We start from the raw sequence: 16732 nt of genomic DNA, 5'->3' as shown, positions 1-16732 counted from the left end.
TATCTCTCTCTCTCTCTCTCTGTCTGTCTCTTTCTCTTTCTAATTCTCTCTCTCTTTTTCTGTCGCTCTCACCTCTGTCTTTTCTCTGTCTCTACATAAATAAATATATATTTATATAAGCTTATGTAATTATTAGAGAGCACAAATATCGAGAGTCTTGCGAAAAGATCTTCAGAAACTCTTTGCTTTACTTCTCTAAGAGTATATGTATATATGTATATTGATTTCATTAACACTAACACATCTGTAAAGCTAACCTACCACCTGCATAGATATACATACATACGTACCATACTCTCAGTCTTCTAGCTCGAATTTGTCTGTACCTTTAAGACCCATTTCCTCCGCTCTCTATATCTAATTCATGCCCTGTAATGAACGGTTTACACTCTAGGCTGTGTAAGTACTCGCTGAGTCGCTCTTCTCCCGCTTTCTTCCTTTTCTTAATCACTTTTTTGTCTCGGCGCGTTGCTTCTACTCCCCCAAGGACTCTTCTCGCAATTGTTCCCCATTTTGCTACGACAGCTCTCTTTACACGTTGATCGCTTTTTCTAAACCCTTTCTGTCTCTCTCTCTGTCACTATTCATATTTCTTCTGTCTCACTCTGCCCTTGCCAAATGCTCCCTGCTTTGAATCAACTGTACAAAATAAGTTTCATAACCAATGAACAAATAAATATAACAAGAGGCGAAAGCAACAAGTTATATAACTTAACATTACCTACTTAAGTGCTTGTATACTTCATTTTTCTTTTTGGTAAGTTTGCGTCATTATATGAAATATATATACAAATATACCAACTCTGATAAACACTTCCTAGTCTCTATATCTCTCTCTATCTGTCTCTCTACTACTACTACTACTTCTTCTACTACACCAGCAATATATAAAATTTGAATATTGAGCTAGGCAACAAGGAGTTGCTTCAGCATTTCCTCAGCTAAGCGAGGTGCGCTCAAAAATTTTAGATGTACAGTACAAGCATTTTTTCATATTGAGTTAATAATGGTTATATTTAAAATAATTTTTGAGCACACCTCGGTCATATATACAGTCTCATGCAGCAGCTGATTGTTGCGTTCAGTTTAGTTATTAGTTCCATTTCCTTTAATACCAATTATTTCCGCCTTAAGTTCGACGACACATAAAAAATATAAATTGAAAAAGTTATTTTCATTGCTTTTCCTTTGATAACTTGCTTTTTGCTTTTGCTTAAGAAAGACTTTGCTACCTACTTAATGTCTAAGCATGTGCACTGCCGTGGTTTAACCTTGTAAATACATACATACATATATATACATACATATGCATTTACATTTGCTTTTGTATTGCTTTCTTTTATTTTGATTTTATGCCTGTTTTAAAATTACAACTGTAAAATGTTAATTGATCTGCACGTTCTCTTACCTGTATGCACCTGTAATGTACCTATCATTTGTATCTAGCTCTTAGTTTCATTGTACAGCTTGCCAGATGTGAAAAGTCAGCTTACTTATTAACAACACTTCGTGTTTCCGTAAACATGCATGCATTCAATACAACTCTCAACAACTTGGCCTGATTTTCATCGTATAGGCAAAGTGATGTAGTCAATGTTAGTTATGTATCTATAAAATACCCAGTAATACCCAAAAACAATTACGTACGGCCAAAATTTAATGTATAGATAAACTATATATATCCTACTGTTATCTATTCTGTTGTAAAAAAAAATATCTGAAATTTCTTATTTGCATTTCTTATACAAAAATACGAGGACACCTCGTTTTTCGGTTCTTGAATCTGTAAAGCATATCGATTCTATACATAATAAAAAACAGAAATTCACTAGTAATCTATATAACGCTTATCCTGCTATCTTTAAATACATATATATATATATATGTATATATATACATATATATGTATACATGTATAAATCTAGGAGATAAATAATATATTATATATACACATCTGAACATTTCCCTATTTCTTAAAACACACATATATAAAAAAGAAAAACTTGTATTTCCACCTTTTAACTTTGCACTTTTAGTTTCATTTTCTCAATAATCGCAAAAAAAACCTATGAAAAGTAAAATTCGATACATAAATGAAGTTATATGAATTACTCTTTGACTCGCCTTGATTAATATATATATCTTTCTATATCTTCTATCTATGTCCATTTCTCTCCACATGAAGGAACACTCAATATCAAACGATCCGCGGCCAATTCTCCAACCAGTTCTACCTCATCGCCGCCGTCGCCGTCCAACGCGTTGACTTCGCCGACCTACTCGCTGAACGGCAGCTTAGCTGCTGCCGTGTACCATCTGAAGACGTCGCCGCCGCTTCCGGGAAGTGGCAGCGGCAGCGGCAGCGGCAATGGCGGCAACCTTTGCTCGCCCTCGAATGCGAATGTGAACAGCAACAGTCATGGCAACAATATGAGTCCATCCAATGCCAATGCCAGTGCTAACCTGAACAACACATCAACTTCGCCCCAGTCGGGAAATGGGGGCGTAGGCGTGGGAGTTGGCGTTGGTGTTGTCCCAGTGCCACCTTTGCCGCTGCGCATGCCGCCGCCAACCAGTGGTGGGATCAACGAGCCGCAAGAGTGCCCCTACTGTCGACGCACGTTCTCCTGCTACTACTCGCTAAAGCGGCACTTTCAAGACAAGCACGAGCAGTCCGACACGCTTTACGTGTGCGAGTTCTGCCACAGACGATATCGCACTAAGAACTCGCTGACAACGCATAAGAGCCTGCAGCACCGTGGCTCGAGCGGCATGCTGAAGCGACTGCTGAAGACGTCCGCCATAAAGCACGGCCTAGTTGGTGGTCATCATGCCCATCCGCACCACCATCACCATCACTCGCTCACCCACTCGCGCAGCAGCCTCTTCGACTTCAAGAGCGAGCTGGGCCAGCCCCCACCGGGCATACAATAGGATCTACGTTGGAATGCAATTTTTTAGAGAATTAGTGTCCAGATACCAGCTACAAATACTTCGCCCTCCCCCACACACCCACACTTCTTTCACAATTTTATATATATTTGTGACAGCGAGCCATAGGCTCCTCAACACAGGCCATTGTTCGTGCTCACATTTAGTTATTAGAGAAACATCAATGTTTTTTTTTTTTTTTTTTTTATATATATATATATATATAATATTATATATATATATATATATATATTCTTAATTGTATCTTATTTAGAAATTAATTTAATGTTATCAATTGGTTTTGTATCTTAAAATTATGCTCTCCAACTACTTAGTAGTTGAAGCAACGTGGAGACAGGCAACGTTGCTTCATGTGCAATACCTCAAAGCAAACAAAAGGAAATAATAATCAATAATCATTTACAACGTGCGCATCTAATATTTGTGTAAATAAGCTGGACTAAATTTAATTTACTTTAAACAACAAACACATTTTTCTTAGATTAAGATTTATTCAGATAACAAAACAACAAACAAACAAACAACAACAACAACAACAACAAAAGGAAAGAGAGCGAAGGACTATACCAAGCTAAGAGCTAAGCAAATCAATTAGTCTTTGGGCAGAATTTGGTAAATGCGTATAGAAGTAGATACACACATTGGCACATATCAGGGCGTATACGCAATAATCTCATCGAAATCAAGAAAGAGAGGGTCAAAGCAGAGAGCGAATTGCTGAGAGCTCCAGACTGCCCAAAACATTTGCGTTAGCAATTTTCTTGTTGTTTTCTTATATATTTTTTAGCTTTAATTTTAGTTTAAAATCAAACAAAAATTCTCTAAAAAGTCATATTCCAAAAGAAAGAAAGGAAAATATATATATATCTACATATATATAAATCTACACATTTGGATACATACCTAACACAGGAATAAAAGTAGAGAGAAAAGTTATATAAACAAAAACAAAGTAAAACGTTATCAGGGATTATATATCAAGTATCTAGAGTTAAGAATTTTTTTTTATAAATATATATTAACATATATATACAAATATATATATAAATAAATATAATATATTTAAGACGAATAAAATAACAGAATTGAAAACGAAAACATATTAAAAACAAAAAGCATACGATATGTATTTACATACAAAGCAAATTGGCATTTATGCATTCGCAAACATACACATATGCATATATATATATGTGTGTACTATATATACAATACATACATACACATCTGTATGTTTATTTATACAAGCCGCAGACAATTTTTGCACAACAACAAACCGCTAACTAACTCAGTGATTTTCTACCAGTGAAGTACAAATATTCAGAAATTTTAATAAATAAAAGAAGAAGAAAAGGGAACCCAAAATTAAGAAATACAAAAAATGAAAGCAAAGTTAAGAAAGTAAATCTAGAGTAAACAACAGCAAAAAGGCAACAATTGAAATGCAAATCAAAACAATTGAGTTACCTTTATATATTTAAATATTTTGAAACACTCGAAATGAAAATGGACAGAAAGCAAAAACAAATGCTAAGTATAAGGCACAGCACATAGAAAAGAGTTTAAAAAAAAAATAATAATAATACGAAAAAACTGTACAAAAAATTGTCAACATTGTTATTTGCACACATATCCAAAAAAAAAAAAAAAAAAAAAAAAACTGTCTCAGGAATTTCTCACACAAATAAAATTTTTTTAAAAATAATGTAAGGATTTAAACATACATTAAGGAACAAAGTTCTGAAAAAAAAAAAAAAAACAAACAACAAAATACAATTTGCAAATGTATGCGACATATTTTGATGTATGTAAGTAAAGAAGAAGTGAAAGACCATTCGGTTTAGCAATAAGCTCCCAGAAGCAGAGTCAAAGATGTCAAGTAGGCAGTGGAAGTTGGTCTTTCACCGGGGACGCATCCTTACCATGGAAGCTGTCAGAGTCCAATTCACCACAGTCAATCAGAGTTCATGGATGTGTATAGCCTCAGAAACGCTCCCTCTGTCTATCGATCTGTCAGTTAGGCAAAGAGTTGAACCATATGCTACCTCTAATTCGAGCGGCTCTATTTTTTTTACATAGCTTATAAATAATTTATTGAATCTAACAAAATTACTTTTAGCTCTACTCAGGAATAAACATATTCAGATATATTTAATATACATATAAGCGTTATCCCACTTTCTCTGTCTCGGCCACCCCTATTTTTTCAGCTGTTTGTAAGCTTTCCTTTCCTATCCCTTACTTATTTTAAAATTAAAATTTAAATTTAAAAGCCACATTTTTTACTCCTAAGCATTTTAAAACTTAATACAAAATCAAAAAAGAAAAAAAGCACAAATACGAAAAATAATGCAAATGAAATGAAAAAAAGAAGAAAAACAAACTGTGATTTACAACAAAATCTTTGTGTGACGTTAAAAAGTGAACATTTTTGTTTCCTTTGTACAAAAAATTCATTGTTTTGGATATTTAGTTTATTTAACTAATTTTATTAAATTATTTACTATGCGAAATTGTTGTTTAGGCCTCTCAACTTGTCTGTAACTGTGAACGCAAAGAGTGCAAACTTTTGTATTATTTTTTGTAAATTTTTTCTATTTACATATTTGTATTCAAAAATATATACTTGAATAAATCGCTTATAAATAAATGATTTTTTTCCAAATTTTAATTTTTATCATATTTTCTTTTTCTGAATAAGCGAAAGAGAAACATGTTCAATGAACATTTCAAGATATTTTTATCTTTTGTGTCTTCTGTTCACCTCTTTCGGTTGACCGCTCAATAAGCTAATACATAGATGTGGCAAAGTAAAACTCACATAAAATATATTATATTTGATCAGGAACTACAAATAGACTATACTAACTCAGGGGAACTCTAATATACTAGGAAAGACAAACTCTGTCCAAACTTACGAAATGGTAGCAGGAGCAGAGCATAGCAGATCCACACTCCCAACACTTCAAAATATCAAATCTAACGAATATTGTATGTAACCATATACTCGGTTAACATTCTTCGGACGAGTATGAGAAAGTCATAAATAATATTCCCCAAATTGATGTAATTAATAGCTTAAAACTTAATTGTATAATGTAATTACAACATTTATACCCCACTTGGGTCGACAGGTGTAACTACTTACCTAATGGATGCATGCATATACACACACACACACACACACACACAAGCAACAACTATCCAGCCCGCTCTTAAACAGAAACAGAAAGAGAAATCAAACTCCCAGACATTTGCCAGAGTAAAGAAGTCGCTGGGGAGACTGCGAGGCGAACCATTGTGTTTGCATTTTATTTGAAACATGCATATTACACACACACTTACTTAAATAATTGTTGAAAATGCAACGCATATCAAATTATGAATCAAGGAAATACTTGGAAGCAAAATGTAAAATGAGTTAATGTATCACACAGCAGATATGAGACAAACATTTAGATAATTGAAAATTATTAGTCAAAATTATAAATAAATAAAAAAAGCCAAATAAATTTGAAACTATGCTGTTCATTGATTTCAACTTAACTTTTCGGTATTTAAAAAAAATCTGTGATTACCTACAAAATTTAACGATTTAAAGATTTAAAAAAAAGAAAAAAAAAAAAAAAAAAAGCAAATTGTATAGCACAAAAGCCACAATTCAACTCTAAATCAAATCTAACAGAAACTTCTTTTGGTTTAAATATCTAGATACGAGAGAAAAACAAAATTAAATTTTAAACACTTATACAAACTTACATCTGAGTATGTTTGCTAAGTTAAATGTTTTTATTATACAGTTGCATTTCTCAAGTTATATAAGTGGCATCTAGCTGCCGGGCATTACTGACGGCACAATCTCGCTCCCAGCTGCAACAGCCCAGTTGAGCTGACTATGATCCAGCTGATAAAGCAATTGACTATAGATCTATAGTCATTAATCAATGAGCTGTAAAACTATGGCATGACTTCCACATAGCTTAGGATGAGACTACTTATATACTCCGAGTTCCAAGTCTGCAATCGGACTTCACTGCGTAAGCGAGTATCTACACGCATTTTTCAATAAGAAAACTGCGACATAAATATTTTAATTTTGTATATTTTGTGTTTTTTTTTTTTTTTTTTTTTTTTTTTTTTTTTTTGTAACACATCCATTTTTAGCGTTTTTTCTAAAAAGCAAATACAAATATATATATTGATATATATGTATAAAGACATACATATGAATACATAAACATATATATATATATATTATTATTATTTTTTTTTAGATTTTACTAGGATAATTGAGCTATATCTTCGAACACTTTAAAAGTCCGAATTTATATAAATGCTATATAAGAAGAATAAGAAAATGTAGAACACACACAACAACAATTAGCAAATCAATTGCACTCACAAAGACAAGAGAAAAATTTTAATGTGTATGCGTAGTTTCATATATAAATACACATGCACGCGTACATGAATGCATATGTATAGCATAGAACGAAAGTAAAGAGGGTCGAAGTTGAAATCGAAGTTATATGTACATGAATGAGCACACATATATTTATATGTACACACATGTTACATCTACATATATACATCTATCTTGCATACATAGTACATACGTATGAGGATACAAACACAAGGAACCATGTATGTTGACGTATACTAATCATTTATGAATTATAAAACAAATATATCTACATGAGCAACAAAAGCATAAAATTCAATATACATATACGTATACTTTCTCACACATACACACACACACACACAGACATATATATATATATATATATATATATATATATATATATATATATATATATATAGTTATAGCATACTACAATTACATGTATACAGAAAGCCACAAATTATAAATAAAAGTTCTAAAAATTTCAAAAATATAAATGTTGTTTTCTTTCCTTCTACCAACCATATCTGAATGAACTTATGATACAACAAAGACCATGAAAAACATATGAATTAATGATATTTTCAAGTAATATACTTTACTAATTTTTGTTGACATAGACTGTTTTCCACTTTTACTCATGTTAACTTTAGTATCTAAGGCTTTAATTTGTAAAACTATATAGTATTCATATGATTAATACGTTACATTTAATTTTGATTAACAGTTCTATTAGCAATTATTATTAAGAATATTATTAAGAATTAGTGCAGTCCCTATATTGTTCGATTGTCAATGTCAAAGGTATTTATTTTCATACAAAAATCAATTTCTTCAATCGTGACGTCACACTGTTAACTTAACAGGCTGCTTTGCATAACCTATTATCACTCAATATTTATTACAAGATGAACTTAACAGTGGCCTGATAGCAACAGCTGACTATATATCGATACACGATCAAAGTCTCGATATCAGCCCAAGGTATTTAAATGTATTAGCACGAATCAATGCAATCGCAATGGAGTTAAAGAGTGCTAAGTGTCTTAAGTACGCCAAGTCTGCAAACATTGCTACTGACATAAGTGGGCTCGATCAATTTTTAAACGGTGGTCTTCAGCAAGGAAAAGTATATGAACTGGTAGGCAGAGCAGGTTCCGGAAAAACACAATTATGGCAAGTCTCTTGATACTTATTGCTTTCAAAATTTACTAAGCAAGGGTATTTCTAGCTTGAGGCTCTGCCTAAATATTCAATTACCCCAATATCAGAATGGATCGGAGGCCAAAGCTATATATTTTGATACTCGAAAAGATTTTGATCCTATTAGGCTGAAAGGTACGTAGGTATTAGATATGTATATGTATTTATAGCCGAGTAACATATATTTTTCGGAATCTACCCAGAATTGGCTGAAGAGCTTGTAACACGCCCAAGCGTTAGACAAACGTCTGGATTACTACCCACAGCAACTGAGATGTTAAGAAATGTGTTTTATGTTAATTGCCACACTGCAGCCCATCTGGTAGCTGGCTTATTGAATTGCTACAAGTATTTGGCAAGAGAACCCAATGTACGCTATGAAATAGTTGCAATGTAAAGAAGCTTGCTTAAAAGGTGGTTTTGCTTGCAGATCAAACTGATTATTGTTGACTCAATATCGTTTGCAATTCGAAGCCTGGACAACATACTCGCACGCACGGAACTTTTGATGGAACTACATACAGTTATGCGTAAACTGCAGATGAAGCATAATTTAACCGTAAGTGTTGACATCCTAGTCTCAATTTATAGGTTAATAATAACATACTGTCTTGCAGTTCGTCTTAACCAACAATTTGGCCTTTCGCCGGAAAAGGCGACGTCGATTTGAATTGGAGGCGGTTTTAGGGCAAAAGCATGCTCAGATAATCAATAAGCGCATCTGGCTGATGAAAAATGGGTGTTTCTTGGGAAAATGGTCAAAAACGAAAAGGTTCATTTGCAAATTATCTACATAGTAAATAATAATTAGATCAGATTCGTATAATATCACGCAAAAGTTCAATTTAATTTCTTTAAATTTCATTAAATTTAGTATGTTTACGTTTTGGAACTTTGAGTTGAAATGTATATTTTGGTATTTTTTAGTGCATTTCTACTGGTCACACATTTTTGGGCGTTTGATGAAATATAACAAGTAATTGAAGTTGAAAAATATTACAAATAAACCCATCGACAGTAAAGACAAATACCGTTCGAAATGGCACAGGCGAAGACATCGCAGCCAAAATTTTTGCCCCGTGTCGAAAACAATGCATCGGCGAGCACAAATACGTACGTTGCCACCGCCGGAGGAAATCCCTTTGAATCAGAAGACGAAGAAATTTTCAGTAAACGAAAGATGACGCTCAATATACCGAGTAACTGTCCTGGAAGCTTGACAAACTTAATCATCTCGAAGAATTGGCTGTTCTGTATGCTGTCTGCAGAGGGACGACTAACTTTGCTACGTTTTTTTCTACCTCGTGCAATACCACCAGGCGGTGAGCGAACTGTTTTTTTTTTTATATATGTGTATGTATGCATGTATGTAGATTGTAATGTGTAATTGATTACAGAGGCTGGATTGGAGAAATATGTAACTGGATATAAAATAACAAATATGTTCCTGGATAGTACTGGCCATCATCTAATTATTTCATTGGTGCCCAAATCCCCGGGTGTATCATCCGACTTTTTGTACATACACAGCACCGAGACAACCAAAGCACAACAATTAAAAGTGCGCCGAATCGAAAAGTTGAAAGACCACGAAATCACAGCAGTGGCTTTTAATATGTACCACGGCAATGAATCAACAACGGGCTTCATACTCCTAGGCACAAGTCGTGGCCTCATCTTTGAGATGGAGCTGGGGCCCGCTAGCGATACGCAACGTAAACAGCTTTATGACCTAGGATTGGGTCTAAGCAAATATCCAATTAATGGGTTGGAGGTGCTACGAATGCCCAATAGCAATCGATGGATAGTCGTTGCCACAACACCCGATTGTATTTATACATTCCAGGAAACGCTCAAGCAGGAGGAGCGTTGCCTACAGCCTATATTTGCAAGCTATGTAAATGGCGAACGGGAGCCGCACTGTGAGAAGCACAAAACTGATTTGGGTTACTCAGTGCTACGATTCTTCGCCCCACCCAATAGTAAATATCCAAAACAATGGGCGTGGCTTTGCGGCTCAGGTCTTCGCGTTGGAGAGGTATGTGGTGCACACCTCTAAACTGAAATTAAAACAAATTCTTTCTGATTATAGCTTTCAATAGATGCAAACGGAAGCAACGCGCTACTAGGTGATACATTGATAAATCTAGACTTTGAGAAGAGCAAACATATGTCTTATGATGAGCGACGTATAAATGTCCCCAAGTCTTTTGTTTTGACGGAGTACCATGCCGTTCTCCTCTACTCAGACTACATAAAAGCCATATGCTTGCTTAACCAGGAGATGGTCTATCATGAGACATTCGATGAGCCCAGAGTTGGCAAACTCTTGAATATGGAGCGGGATGCCGTGACCGGTGCCATTTATGTTTACACAGACAAAATTGTGTTCACGCTTCGTATAGTCCATGAGGAGCGAAACATATGGCGCATATATTTAAATCGCGGCCAATATGAGTTGGCAACGGCACATGCAGCCGAAGTGCCTGAAAATCTGAAATTAGTATTGGAGCAGCGGGCCGAAGCTGCTTTCAAAGAGGGCTCTTACGAAGTCGCAGCCAATTACTATGCTGAAACCGACGAGGCATTCGAGACGGTATGCCTTAAATTTATGGTTCTGCCCGATAAACGACCGATAGTTAACTACGTTAAGAAGCGACTCAATAAGCTGACCGCAAGTGCGGAGGCTAACCAAACTGATGCTGTAAAGGCTTTGATTATCTGGTTAATTGATCTATATCTTACACAAATCAATTTACCCGGCAAGGACGCAACTTGGCGGAATGAATGGCAAAGCGAGTATGATGAGTTTATGCGTGAACCTACGGTTTTGACCATTACAAGAAATCATCGCACTGCAGTCCGTCAATTGATTAACGAGCATGCCGATCCACATAATTTGGCACAGTTTGCCATCTCTATAGACGACTATGACGAGGTGATCGGGCAACAATTGAATGCAGATCGGTATGAAATGGCATTGCAAACGTTGTGCAAGCAACGCGATCTTACACTATACTACAAATATGCACCCAAGCTTATAGAACGGCTGCCAAAGCAAACTATAGATGCCTTGATTGCTCAAGGTGCCAAATTAGAGATAGAGAAAGTAGTGCCTACTCTTGTGGTAATTGATACGAAGGAACAGCGCGAGCAGGTGATACGCTATCTTGAGTTTGCCGTCTACACACTAAACACTGTAAACGAAGCTATACACAACTTTCTCCTGCATCTGTACGCGAAATACGATCAAAAGCTGCTGATGAAATATCTAGAGATTCAGGGACGGGATGAGTCCTTAGTGCACTATGACATTCACTTTGCTTTGAAAGTGTGCACCGAGCTGGATGTAAAGGTAGCTTGTGTGTTCCTTCAGTGCATGCTCTGCATGTGGACAACTGCAGTCGACCTGGCCCTGGAATTCGATATGAAATTGGCCAAAGACACGGCGTCCAAGCCCCAGGACAGAGAGACAAGACGAAAATTGTGGCTACGAATTGGTAAAGATTGTATCCAATTGTGCTTACTTAAACGGAAAGCGAAAGTATATTAAAAATCTTTAAACTTGTAGCATACCATGACATAAAGGGCACAAACGACGTGAAGAAGGCATTAAGTTTATTAAAGCAGTGTGACTTACTGCGAATTGAGGATCTGCTACCCTTTTTCTCGGACTTTGAGAAGATTGATAACTTTAAAGAGGCTATTTGTGATGCTCTTAAAGTAAGGTTTTAATTCACACTTTTTAAATTTGCTTTTTAAGTTTAAATGAGTTTTCCCGCAGGACTATAATCAACGCATACAGGAGCTACAGAGAGAAATGGCTGAGTCGAAGGAGCAATCAGATCGGGTCTGCAAGGAGTTGCGTAAATTAAAAGCACATAGCATTCGGATGGAAGCGCAGGACGCCTGCGATATATGTGATCTCATTTTGCTAGTTAAGCCCTTCTTTGTGTACATTTGTGGACATAAGTTCCACAGTGACTGCCTGGAGAAACAGGTGGTGCCCATGATCAGCAAGGACCAAAGTCGTCGGCTAACGTTACTCAAGCAACAGCTGGAAACGTTAATGGCACAAGCAATCGGATCGTCAGATAACACAGCTGAGCAACTAAAGAAGCGCGCTGATCTCAAAACGGAGATTGAAGATATCCTTGCCGCCGATTGTCTATATTGTGGACTATTAATCGATACCATTGATCAACCCTTCGTTGACGATTGGGACCAGGTCAACGTGGAGTGGGAATAGCAGAAACATCTCAGTTATTAACATGGTGCACATGTACATATAATATTTAGGGCATATATTTTGTTATCAATAAAATTACGTTACGTACTTTAGTAAAACGTCGTACTTTCTTCTTCAGTAAACTATATTGTAGCAATTAATTATTTATGGGAAAGTTTAAACACCTAGTTACATTAATATTGCTGTTGATAATTTCGACGGCTTTGTTGTTTTTGTGCATTTTTGATAAGACTACATATAATTTCTAGGGCATTTTTATTTATAGAATTATGGTACATAGGTAAAATCACATGCTCACATATAACAGTTCAATCAATGATCTGCATCCGTAGCTCATTTGTAACAAAGGACATAATTGTATTGAGCACTGCTTGTTGAATAGATGCGTTCTGCGTTATCAAAGGCAGCAACATTACTAAATCCGTTGGTCGTACGTCAGCTACAGCTGTTGTTACATGTTGCACCAGCTGTTCGCGCTGTGCGTCTGTTAAGTCGTTCAATATAACTTCCCCCAGCGGCCTAAACGTACCTGTAACATATATACATAAGTGAACACAAGTTTTACTAAGAGTTCGTAATGTAACACTAAAAAACTAACCACTGGTCAATTTATAGGCAGCGATTCCTCCGGCAGCGCCGCCAACAGCTAGGCCCACAGGACCCATTAATAAGCCGCCAGCAAAGCAGCAAGCAGCACAAATCGCTGTTCCTTTTCCTGATTGTTTTACTGCAACCCGGATATTTCGTTCATCGGCTATGATGGCAATGGCTTCCATTAGCTCGCGGGTATCAATTGGCATTTTAATTAATTCTAGTTTTCACTGTATGAAAAATAACTTAAGGATGATTTGATTGGTGAAATTCAAATGCTTTCAATTATCCGCGATAGATTCTCTTTGACACTTCGGTGCAACATCTGATAACGCGTCATGGTACAAAGAACAGCTACTTGCTTGTTTGCTAGATCTTTAGAAAGAGATCGCAATGTTAAAGTCAATAAAATTATGACTCATTAAGCCCATCTATACATTTGTATGAAGAGAGCGGATCTATGAAATGAAATGCCAAACAAAAAAATACTGAATTATTTCTTGAGCATAGTATTTTTTAGTACCATTTTAGTGTTTGCAAAACACCCACGATTTGTCTGGGAAGCCTGAACACTGTTGCGTTCGTATTGTTGTCGATAACATACACTAATATCTTGTTTTTCTACATTTCTGATTAAAATATATACTTCTCTATTTTTGTTTAAACAAATAACATTTTGTTATTTAACGTATGTGCCTAACTCATATGGCTGAGAACGATTCTGCAATGTTGTATTGTTAGCATGCGCAGACAGTTTAAAAAATAAAATTAATTATAAAATGTGATCTGTTTTTCAAAATTAAAAACGCTGATTTTCCAAATCGCAATTTCCGTTGATGCGTTACGCAGCAGATGCAATGATTGCCTTTAAAGATGTAAGTCAGACGCGCATACGCACTTACATATGTATATGGCCTGTATGTACCTACATATGTACATATGAATGGGGTCGTTATATATAAATATGCACTTTTGTTTTGTTGTTGTTGTTGTTTTTTTTTTTGTTTTTTTTTTTTTGTGCTTAAGCTTTATCAAAGGCATTTATTGAATGTAATTAAACGGCATCAAAGTGCGATATATTTGAACTGTTTGCTTTTGTACATCTTTCGTACATGAAACCTTGTATTATGGCATTAAGCTGCATTTCGTCTTTGCGAATTTGCAAAACTCACACCCACATAAATGTTGATATGCTTTCAATATATACATACATATGTATGTATGTAGATATACTTATATGCCACCAAAATATCTGATTATCAGACACGTTTATAAATGTTCATATTTGCATGCATATATCTGATAATACATTGTAAAATATCCCATAAAGTTCAATGTTTGTCCATGCTAAAGAATATATTTGTAAATGAATATCAAATGGTATGTGCATTTGCAATTATCTTAGATGTGTAGCCGTAATCCATAAATCACGTACATACATACATATATGCTATATATACATTTGTATGCGTATATATAGACATACATACATATGTATATGTTTATTTATTATCATATCTAATTACTATTTATATAAATCCTGATGTGCCTGAAACTTGGAACTCGGCTGGGTGGCTTAAGGGTTCTATTGGCCCTCGCCCCTTGACCCACACTTAACTTAATTGCCTTAACAGCAGGCCAAGCCTTCGTCTTATCAAATTACAACTGCGCGTTAATTATCTCTGTCAATATTGAGGGCGTACACTGTCAATATTTGCATGAATACATATTGTTTATGATTTCCGTTTTGGCTATCCGCTATCAGCAGATAATTACTATTTGAATTCCACTTTTGCAGTTAGTTCTAATCGTAATGCTTGCTCACGCATGCGCACGTCCGGAAGAGCTAACAGTTCCACCACAGTCCTTGGCTGCTACATCCGCGGCACCGTCGGCCCAGTCGGTAACGCAATCGATGGAGACGTCTGCCATTACGCCCCCACCCATACCGCATCAGGCGGTCATCGAGAGGCAAATTGAAGTTGAGAAAGCGGATTTAGTGCCCGCTGTAACACCAGTGGCTAGCACAACCGCTGCAGCGCCGTCGGCTGCAGTCTCCTCTGAATTGCCGGACTATTTGAAGAATTGTTTTTACGCAGAAGAGGAGCTGTGTCTTAACTGGCGGCGCCACAATGGCAGTAGTGGCGATGAGCCAGCTGTACTCGATCGTTTGGATGCCTCTGGTGTTAAGTTAGATGATGGTGAAGAAAACATGACGGACAATATGACTGCGATTAGTGCACAGAATGGCAGTCTATTGCAATCCCAGAATCTCCAAGCTCGTGATCGCGATGCGAACAGCTGTCAGTGCCGGGAGCATCCGACTCGAGCCAACTCGTGGTACTGTTGCAACATTACGCACATTTCGATGATCTCAAGTTGCAGTAACATATCCAAGTGGACGAATTTGCATGTGCGTAACCTCAGCGTGCAGGCCATGAACCTTTCCAATCCGATATATCGATCGCTGCAGTCGCTCGCCGTTACGGATGGCAATATTATGCAATTAACAAATGCCTTTCCGCGTCATTCGAAGCTGAAGTGCCTTAACATATCGAACAATAATATATCAGACATCGCATCGCGAGCCGTAAAGGATGTGCCTCAACTGGAGTTTTTTGGTATATCGAAAAATCTACTGTCCCGTGTTCCGAATCGCAACCAGAACAAACACATAGCTTTAGATATTAGGTAAGCTTCTCGTTCTACGGCAAATCAAGTTTATTATAATTACACAGAAATATTTTCTTTAGTGGGAACATGCGTTTGCTCTGTGAGCCTTTAAACGAGATTATATACGGTGATTCATTCAACTTTGTAAATCCGGAAAACTCTTTTTGCTTGTATAATGCGACACACAAGTGGTTCAACTCAACAAATTTAGTGTCGGTTAAACAGCTTGAGAGTATAAAAAAGTGTGGTACCAAGTGCCCAGTTATTCCGAACTATGGAAATTGTTCTTGTAACATATATAATATGATGATAATACAGGGTGATCAATCTCGTACCGTTTGCCATGTGGATTGCTCAAATCTTGGCCTGCTTGAACTCCCATCTTTGCTGCCGGACAATACGTTCACTTTAAACATAAGCAACAACAAAATCAGCACTCTTGGCGATCACTTCCATACGAATCCCACCTATTACAATATTGTAAAACTGGACGCCGATAACAATCATATATCATCTATTTACGAATTTGAGGGCACAAAGTTTATTGAGCAATTTCAACGCCTTTACATGCGCAACAATTCACTGACTAAGGTAGATATATAACACATATTTAAAAAATACGTTACACATATGTACTTTACTTTATTATTTTATATTTA

The 16732-nt window shown here is 36.1% G+C and overlaps 5 protein-coding genes across 6 annotated transcripts in view; 4 read left to right on the top strand and 1 right to left on the bottom strand.

Moving 5' to 3' along the window:
* Positions 1-7781, top strand: part of br (broad-complex core protein) — a 41790-nt gene extending 34009 nt beyond the window's left edge. Inside the window, exon 9 of one of the 2 annotated variants that reach the window (XR_016270953.1) lies at positions 2186-2324. Coding sequence is in view for 1 of the 2 variants with exons in the window: in XM_018016543.2 (XP_017872032.1) it covers positions 2186-2934 (749 nt within the window). In the remaining variant the exon portion in view is untranslated. Of the gene's footprint in view, positions 1-2185 lie in introns of both variants that reach the window. The other variant, XM_018016543.2, reaches the window with a different exon arrangement.
* A 527-nt stretch (positions 7782-8308) lies between these two features.
* Positions 8309-9625, top strand: spn-D (RAD51 DNA repair protein spindle D). The gene is made up of 6 exons (XM_018014509.2): positions 8309-8533; positions 8589-8695; positions 8764-8930; positions 8991-9119; positions 9178-9332; positions 9488-9625. The coding sequence occupies exons 1-6, from the start codon at positions 8379-8381 to the stop codon at positions 9531-9533; spliced, it is 759 nt and encodes a 252-aa protein (XP_017869998.2). The 5' UTR covers positions 8309-8378; the 3' UTR covers positions 9534-9625.
* Positions 9492-12907, top strand: dor (vacuolar protein sorting-associated protein 18 dor). Its single transcript, XM_018016801.2, has 5 exons — positions 9492-9882; positions 9958-10598; positions 10653-12060; positions 12132-12283; positions 12345-12907. The coding sequence occupies exons 1-5, from the start codon at positions 9600-9602 to the stop codon at positions 12807-12809; spliced, it is 2949 nt and encodes a 982-aa protein (XP_017872290.1). The 5' UTR covers positions 9492-9599; the 3' UTR covers positions 12810-12907.
* Positions 12908-13047: 140 nt separating this feature from the next.
* LOC108619961 (protein Nazo) lies at positions 13048-13867 on the bottom strand. The gene is made up of 2 exons (XM_018016803.2): positions 13408-13867; positions 13048-13338 (listed from the first exon to the last, which is right to left on the bottom strand). The coding sequence occupies exons 1-2, from the start codon at positions 13607-13609 to the stop codon at positions 13118-13120; spliced, it is 423 nt and encodes a 140-aa protein (XP_017872292.1). The 5' UTR covers positions 13610-13867; the 3' UTR covers positions 13048-13117.
* Positions 13868-14133: 266 nt separating this feature from the next.
* Positions 14134-16732, top strand: part of hfw (leucine-rich repeat domain-containing protein hfw) — a 3530-nt gene continuing 931 nt past the window's right edge. Inside the window, exons 1-3 of the mRNA XM_018016802.2 lie at positions 14134-14275; positions 15199-16091; positions 16154-16664. Of these exons, the coding sequence (XP_017872291.1) occupies positions 14237-14275; positions 15199-16091; positions 16154-16664 (1443 nt within the window). The 5' untranslated portion in view covers positions 14134-14236. The remainder of the gene's footprint in view (positions 14276-15198; positions 16092-16153; positions 16665-16732) is intronic.

The sequence above is a fragment of the Drosophila arizonae genome, chromosome X, assembly GCF_054131065.1.
Source record: "Drosophila arizonae isolate 15081-1271.41 chromosome X, UAZ_ARI_1.0, whole genome shotgun sequence".
NCBI lineage: Eukaryota > Metazoa > Arthropoda > Insecta > Diptera > Drosophilidae > Drosophila > Drosophila arizonae.
This window is presented reverse-complemented; position numbering and strand designations above follow the sequence as displayed.